This window comes from Platichthys flesus, chromosome 16 (assembly GCF_949316205.1).
Source record: "Platichthys flesus chromosome 16, fPlaFle2.1, whole genome shotgun sequence".
NCBI classification, from domain to species: Eukaryota; Metazoa; Chordata; class Actinopteri; order Pleuronectiformes; family Pleuronectidae; genus Platichthys; species Platichthys flesus.
This window is the reverse complement of record NC_084960.1, coordinates 3759019-3767635: the sequence shown is the minus strand read 5'-3', so window position 1 is coordinate 3767635 and position 8617 is coordinate 3759019. Positions and strand designations below refer to the sequence as shown.

The 8617-nt window shown below is 46.4% G+C and overlaps 1 protein-coding gene across 1 annotated transcript in view; it reads right to left on the bottom strand.

The window, feature by feature from the left end:
* Positions 1-1106: 1106 nt before the first annotated feature.
* The window catches only part of LOC133970723 (neuronal pentraxin-2-like), a 7879-nt gene continuing 368 nt past the window's right edge, over positions 1107-8617 (bottom strand). The window contains exons 1-5 of the mRNA XM_062407756.1: positions 8019-8617; positions 3466-3748; positions 3100-3341; positions 1722-1901; positions 1107-1337 (exon numbers count right to left, since the gene is read on the bottom strand). The exon at positions 8019-8617 is cut by the window's right edge and continues 368 nt beyond it. Coding sequence (XP_062263740.1) covers positions 1107-1337; positions 1722-1901; positions 3100-3341; positions 3466-3748; positions 8019-8617 — 1535 coding nt within the window. The remainder of the gene's footprint in view (positions 1338-1721; positions 1902-3099; positions 3342-3465; positions 3749-8018) is intronic.

Sequence of the window (8617 nt, the reverse complement as noted above, 5' to 3'; positions counted from 1 at the left end):
CCTGCAGCATTTTTCATCACCTTACCTTGACTCCCCCCTCTAAAGCTTCCACGGCCCTTAATTAACTCCAGTCTGCGCCTGCTGGCCGTGGACGGATTTCAGCTGGCTCAACTTCTGGGAGCCGTGGAGGAGGTTAAGAGATCGAGAGCTGCAACAGCTGGGAGCAGCTCTTTGAATTTATTACAGCTTCAGCTTCTTTCTGCACAGGTTTGATTTTTCAAAAGTTTATTCCCATTAAGAAAAGCTAAAGCATAATTAGCCTTTAAACATCTTTAGAGTTCACAGATCAATGTTCTGTATCGCGTTTTTTTATATTGTAATTAAAAGTAAAGTGTAGAAACATCGACTCTACACTCCACTCTTCTTTTGTGCATGACCAGAAACCTCCTGGTTTCTCTGCTGGTTGAAGAAAGTGTTTTTTGGGGCAGAAATTCAACAGTTGTAATTTTTACACTTTAAACAAGATTAAGCAAATGAGAAGTAACAAGTTTATTTTTGTCACAGAACCAGGGCAGAAGTGTTTCTCGCCTTTTTTGGGTTCATCTGATGGCAGCTTCAGATTTACTTTGCAGACATGAGAGGGATATTCCTCCTCTGCCAGGAAATAATTTAAAATCTTGAATTAGGATATCGCTAATGGAAGCTTCTTAGCTATTTAATCATTCGAGTGCTGGTCAGCGAAGTTTATCCAACATTAGGCTCACTGATCCTCTCGTAGACTCACGTTCACATTAGATAACTAGAAAACTGCTCTGCCATCAAAAGCTTGAATTATAATCGTCTAAATCTGAAACATCTCAAAGTAAATTCTTCAACTCATTTTAAGTAAACGTTGATTTAAAAGTGACAGAAACATCAGCTGTGATCATCAGGACCTCCATGATGGATTGTGCAAAGCCTTGACTGTGTCGTGAAGATATTTGCTTTTTATTTTCCATTATTTAAACTCTCGTCAGTCCGATGCCACAGAGCTGGTTCGAGCGTAGCGGTGCTAACGTTGGACAGATGGAATCCTAGTGTTTTCAAATGGGGACAACTTGACCCCCCCCCCCCCCCCTTCCAGGCCTTTCTTTCACTTCCCTCTCCTCAAAGCCGCTCCCTGTCGGTCACTGGGAGCTCCTGCTGTGTTTAGCACACGGCTCCCCCGGGTCCTTGCTGGCTCCTCCATAAACACTGACTCCATTCTCCGTCCAGGGGGCCACGCTCCCATGGGCCACTCTGCCGCAGCGAGCCAAGCTGGCCACCTGGCTCGAGGACAGGACCCGGTCCCAGAGGCCCACCTGGGACAGCTCTCCAACCAGGGCCTGGGATGAGTCAAATCCTCCACCGAGGAAATCCTGGAGGGAAAGAAATGTGTTGTCAGATGATTTTAGAAACTTCAACAAGGCTCAGCTTCAACTTTTTGCTGCCTCGGGCCAAACTGTGGACGAGTGGGATAAGTGACAAATATGATATTACAACTACAAAAGAAAGAAGCCGGCTGGATGCCAGTAGTGTTCAGTCTCTCACCATCTCTCACCATTTCAGATTGTCAGTGTCTCTTAAAGCTCAAGATGTTTTTTATTTATTGTATCTACTATATATTTATGAGCTTAAGTGAATGGAGCCACAGCAACAGGTGCTAAATCACTTCCTGCTTCCAGTTCTGATTAGATTTCTTAGGGGTGTCACCAGCTTCATCGACCTCCAACCACTTCCAACTCCTTCCACTCAGCATTCACCTGCTCCTGCCCCAGTATGAGGACTCCCCCAGGCCTGATGTGATGTCCGGCGGCCAGCGCGTGGCCCTCGCCCCTCAGCTTCCCCCCCTGGTAGGCCTGCCACACTCCCCCCTTCTGGCTCCAGCTAACACAGATATGCTGCCAGCTGCCTCTGGTGAGGTTCAGAGGTAACTGGGCCACCTAGGGAAGGAAAGAGCAAAGAGCAGGTTTAGATAAAGTTGAAATTCTTTTTGCATGTTTTATTGCTCTTTCATGGTTTGTACCCAAGATGCTCGATGGACTCATTCTTTATCTCTGTGCTTTTCAGATGTTCGGACAAAACAAGCTCACACGATTACAAACGAATGTGAACCGCTACCACAGTGGACATCATAAGTCTGTGGTTCTTCAGCCTGACCCTGGACATATAGACACTACAATGAGAACACGCACCAGCCCTGAAGGTTTCCATAATGATTGGATGTCGATGTGTCCTCGATGCCTCTTCGCTGCACGCCAGTTTTTTCCTTTAGTGATTGGCTCACCCAAGGAAAATGTCAATGGCAGGTGTGAACAGGGCCGAGACTCTTTCAGCTTTTCCTGGTTCCAAAGACTTTCTGCTGCCTCAAGGACGCACAGCTTTTCCTTCAGGCAACAATTACCATAATGACTTCATTGAGTTACACCCGCAGGCAGAGCAGTGCACTACTCCACCATGCATGGCTGTTAGGGCACTACCTTAGTTTGTCATTTAAAAGTGCAAATCAGGCTTTTTACCTTGTCTGCTAAAGTGGCTGTTTGGTTGATTTGTCCTCTTATTTGTATGCTAATACAAATCACTTCTTCTCCTGTAATAGACGTGAAATCCTAATCAAGGCTGGAATGGGTTTTAAATGCACTGCGGTTGTTGAAATCTCAAAGAGCTGATGAGCCTCGAGCAGTTTGTCCAACATGTTAGTGCTGCAGCCGCACAGATTCAGGATCTGTGTCTTGCAGGAACTTTATGAACAGATGGTGCCCTGACATTCCAAATTCAAATGTTTCTGTGGCTGCAGGATTGCATCTTCCTGACAAATCCTAAATTGCATGTATTGTGTATTACTGTCATAAACATTATGACACTCATTGAACATATATAGCATTAATATATATTGAGATCGTATATAGAATACATGCAAAAGTGTTGGACACAACCCAGCACACACTCTCTACATATGGACCTGGTATCTGATACCATGTAATTGAGAATATTTAATGTGTATTTTAACATTTAACATTTATTTATGTAACAAAAGAAGCAAAAGAAGAGTACAAACTAATTTAAGGAATTCACACAGTACATCCCCGGTCCCTAGACATTTCAAAGACCCTGCAGCTCGAGCACAGGCTGATGCAGTACCTTGTCATTGATGAGCAGCTCGGTGGGGGTGTGCAGGCCTTGCAGCAGCACCAGTTCGTTGGGCTGCTCGGGGACGGCGTAGGACAGAGGAGTCCCGATGCCTCCCTCCGTGGGCCGCAGCCACAGGCAGAGGGTGAGCGCCCGCAGCTTCGGGATGGAGTGTTTCACAACAGCGTACATGTAGTTAGTCCGTGATGGGAAGGACAGTCTGTAGCCGTCAGGGAAGGAATGTCCGGAGACACCTGGGGAAGGAGAAACAGAGACTGAATATGGAAACAAAAGTTAACTTGAAAAATTATCCTGAGCAGGCAATTGGCCAAATACACATTGTGATTCTTTCTGAGGTATTTCCTTTCTTTGACTTACCTTCCTCCAGTCCGGAGATCCGGTGCTGCAGTTTGCTGAGGCCCTGGTCGATTTCCTGTCTGTGTTTCTCAGTTTCCAGCCTGAGGGCTTTTCTCTCCTTCTCCAGCAGCTCCACCTTCCTCTCCAGCTCTCCCTCCAAGTCTTCCATCCTCCAGGCCCTGTCAGCACCAGGCCTGTGCCCGGGCACGGCCGACCTCTCCTGGCCGCCAGACAGCCCGCCTTCCTCATGCGCTCCGGAGATACTACCGTCCGTCTGGTTGTGAGGAAACGGGCCAATGTCTGACTGCAGAGGAGGGAGACAAAGGATTTTAAACTGGTTGAGCCGTGTGGGTTTTACAGTCTGAGAAAAACACTCGCTGCAGTGTGTATCTGCAGTTCGCTCTCATTGTGTGCTGGTTGCCAGACTCAGAGACAAAATTAGACCCAATTAATAAGTAATTCCTCTAAAAGATTAGATTGAGCCTGGGGACACGACTAAAGGCTAATTTAATCAGGCTTCACTTTGTAACACAATATTACACTTCAAGGAATAGTGGTGGGAAGTGACTATTTGAGGTTATTTCTCAGTTTGGTGAAGAAACAGCGACACAAATTAGACACACCATGTTGATTTAGAGATGTGAGCCGGCAGATTTCATTACCATCGGACCAATTTAGGACAGGATGAGCAGTTTCTCTTGTGTCTGCTGTGAGTGTCCTGTGGTGTTTTGGCTTTTTCACAGGAAATAGCTGCCTGCTGTGGCCGTGATGGAGCTGTGAGAGTGACAAGTGTGAAGCAGGACAGTGACATTAGGGGCTGAGCGGCTGATCAACGAGCTGAATAAGCTCTGTAAAGCCTGAAACATGCTTCTGCGACTGCATCTGCGTCTTTTCACGCCGCTGTGGCGCAAGACTCCTTTTCATTCATGCTTCCCCAACCGTTGCGCGTCTCACAAAGCAATTCCGCGCCAGAACACTAGGCGGAGTAATGCTTTTTGTCGAAGACGACCTGAGAGACGCCTTCTTTGTGGGTGTGGCAATCGTTGTTGACTGTTTATTTACTTTCTACCAGTCGTGTTCTCCATTACAAACACACGGTGAACCATGGCAGAGAGTGTATTCACGATTCCAACCGAACAACAATTGATTGAGATGGAGCTGCTGGACATTGAAGAGTAACTTCTTATAATTAGTCATCATGAAAAGCGACTGGAGAGGAGACAGAGGCGTAGGTGGTCTGTACAGAGGCGTAGGTTAAATGTACTCGGACATCGACGGGTTATAAAGGACTTATATTTTCGGACCTCTTCCGACAGGAGTTCTTCGCGGTTGTCCATTCTTCTTTTTTAAATCTTCCGTTGTTTCTGCCGGTATTATGGGGCATGAAACCGGAAATGCAGCTCCAGAAGGGATGTAGAGCAGACCAATCACAGCCTTGCGGGCTGAGTGAGCTTGCGGAGCTTTGCCGTAAATTTTAGAAAAGGTGGTCGACACCCGTCAGCACGTAAGGAGGGATACATAAGCACGTAAGGGACCCGGAAGGGCTCTTGCGCTTACGGGCCCGTGAAAACGCAGAAGCATGTTTCAGGCTTAAGCCAGGAGAGACTGTAGATCCAGTCTGTAGATCTGTGTCGGTTCATTAGAGAGCCTTGTCCCGTTGTCACACTGCATTGTCAACTGTAACATCCTTAGTACAGAAATACAGATTATAGCCTCTTTAAAATCTGTTGTGATGAAGAATTCCACAAAGAAAAAAAAAAAGAGTACCCAAGTGTTAAATACGGGAGGTTTCTCTTCCCGTGCAGATTTTGATTAAACTGAGTCATCGCATGTCTACAGGGACCTTTTCAATTAAGGTTTAACACAACAAATAAATGAAAGTCAGAAAGGCTGCCAAGAAAATGAACAATTTCCCGTAAACAACAAATTGCTCTGCGCGGCGGAACAGTACCTCAGTGAAAAAAGAAAAACCCACCAAGGAGGAGATGTGGGAAAATACAGACTCTGCGGCAAAATGCTTAAACCCGACGTGGTCCAGTGTATCCGGCACCGATATTGTTTTTCCAGTGTGCAGACGAGACGGATCACAGGGGGATTCAAACTGGGAATATGAGGCACTTTACTCAGAACATTATATAAAAGCTACAACTGAGTACCAAGGCCATTTTTTTATGATGATACAAAGAATTACACATCTAAACGTTAAGGAAAAAAGGTCAGAGGTCAGAGGTCATGTCAGATTTCTCACAAATTAGAAACGTTATAGAGCTTTTCCATTGTAAGCTTCACTTCATCCTTATCAATGTCTCTTTTTCCCAGTAGACTTCAGTTACATTAGAACATTTTCAAAATAGAAAACATATGCTCTGTGATGGAGACAGTGTTTTGGCTTCGTACCAGGTGTGCAAACATTTTTAGAGATAAAACTGTAGAAACTACATTATCCTCTATAACATAAAAACATGGCTGTATACAAAATAAACCTCATGTTCACGTTGACATGCATTAGTACCATACAACATATAAAGATGTGTGTTGATTGTGTTTTCATGTGTAATCTTGATTTGTATTCAGATTTGGGGATTTGTTTCAGCTTCTCTGTGATATTTCGGTTCATGCTTAATGTTTATTATCAAATCAATTGTGCGATGTTGAGATAAATAACAGGATAAGTGGAAATGTTGTTCGCTGATTCTGCAGGAAAAAATGATGATGATCATCAAAGTCGATCAGATATGAATCCCCTGGGAACCATTAAATCTTTCTTATCTTCCTCATTACATCACCGTCTGTATCTGCCGTACAGTTCCTAAGTCATCAAATTACGTCCTTCTCATTTATATGCAAATTCTCGGGATATTCTCAGACTGTAATTTATGCATTTTTCCCCGTTAGAGGTGCTAAATAAAACAAAACCTGCACAGCAATGAATTGTTGAATTTGAATTTTAGATGCATCCTGACCCCAAAAGGTGCTGCAGTCACTTAACACCCATTCATGCTTTAATTCCTCTGTAAACCATTTGATCACTGGTAAAGACTATATTATTGATAAAGGACAACACATTTTTGCTGGTAGATAATGGTCCTGGATTCAGATATCAGCCCAATAGGAAGCAGAGTGCAGTGGATCAGCTCACTGGATCAGCCTCATATCACAGAGATCTTTCTGTCACTGAGCTGCCGGTGGAAACCAATCTGATGACGCAAGACCAAAAAAAAAGAGCAATAAAATGGGGAAACCACTGACAGCACATTCACACGTCTGACTGGATGTTACTGCTAATTGTGAAACAGCAGAAAACAGGAAGGAGGCTGGTGGGGAACTGGATTCTCCTGCGAATGTGAGTGTTTTCTTTCTGCTCTGATGGATGAAGATAGTTTGTGAGTGTAGGTTTTCTGGTTGTGGCAAAAATCATTGGGCATGAAGAGAATGTGCATGACACACGATGAGGAAAACAGACGGTGTCGACCACATGCAAGAAGAAAGCCCTGCTCTAGTAAGAAACTCAACACAGTGGTTTGACCTGACTACTATTCCCAGATGACATTCTAATTGTTTATTCCCCGGCACAGATGCAGGATCTGATGTAAACACCACACTGTGTTTCTGAAGTAGGCCAAGAAGCTCTTGTACACAGAGACGTGACTCGAATGGTAGAAGAGGCAGAGTGAGGGCCAGGGAAAATACTCAGCTTTTACTTTTCAAATGTCACACTGACACCTGTGAAATCCATTCACATCTCACTCTGTCACACAGGGACATTGGATTCAGGCATTATTGACCTTTTCATATGACGGTTGGGATACAGGGGAAAAAGAAGAGGGGCCTGGAAATGACCCATAGCAGACATGTCCTAGAGAAACTGCCACAGAGCGAGGAGTCACTCTCCTGCGGAGGAGGACGCTCTGGATCTGTGCTTTCAGCTGACACAGGCACCTGGTGAATTATGTATGGAACTTCTTGAGCCAAAAATGAGGTTGTACATCATCGGATTCTGTTCAGATAAGAGGACGATTACTCCACTCTCTCCTCCCCCACCTCCTTTTCACTGCTGCTGCTGCTGCTGCCCCTCTTCCTCCTCCCCCTTTATCCTCATCTCCCCTCTCCCCCTCCCCTCTACCTGCCTCACTTGTCATCGCGATCTTGCCTCGGCTTTGATAGATGAGCAGCATTGGAGGGAAGAAAGCAATCAATTCATGCATAATTTAAAGTTGAAAAGATGCTTTATTTCCTTTTTGTCATATGCCATCGCTCTATTGTGATATTTACAAATGTAATCACTTGCTTTACTTCATGTTGTATCCGGCTGCCTATATCCAACATCACACACAAAGCCTTTCAGGCAACTCCAAATTTAAAATCCTTGTTTTCACAAAGCTCACATCCACAAATCCATAAAGCGGATACAGAGTGAAGAAGAGACAAATACAGCTTGAAGTGCCAACTCTGATAATGACTTTCTACATGGAGCTGGAGGATCTCATCCTCCAGCTCCAGGAGATTAGTGAGGCCCTTGTCAGGCATTGTTTTACGCAGAGGATGATCTGTGTGCTGGGGGATCTTCTACCTACCTCCAGTTTCTCTATGCGGTCTTTGAGCTGGGCGATCGCCTGCTCCAGTTCATCCACAGCCCTGGCGGTGAGCAGGTGGGCACTGTCGGGCGCAGACACCGGGCTGTCCCGCACCATGATCCGCTCAAGGTGCGTCCCCTCCGCCGCCCCTGTGCCGCCCCACAGCCCCGCAGCGCTCCCGCGTCTCTCCACGCCGTCCAGCCCCTTCTCGCACTCGGATAGTTTCCCCGTCAGCTCCCGGATGGTCCTCTGGTCGGTCAGGATCTGGTCTTTCTGCTGCAGGACGGTCTGCCGCAGCTCCTCCGCGGTGGTGCGGAGGTAGCCCCAGTCCTCGCCTGCGTACAGCGATGGGTCGTCCGCTTGTTGCTGAAAGTTTTTCGGGTTGCAGTCTCCGGCGGGGATCGGCGTGCAGATGAGTCTGCTGACCGCCGGGTCGTGTCCGGTGAGTCCGGTGACCCCCCCAGCTCCGCCGAGCCCCAGGTTGAACGTGGGCGCCTCCGAATCGGGTGTTTCAGAACCATGGAGAGCGCCCAGAGACCCGGGCCTGGCTGCGGAGCCCCCGGGAGTCTGCGCCACCGCGTCCGGGTACAGCGAGTGGT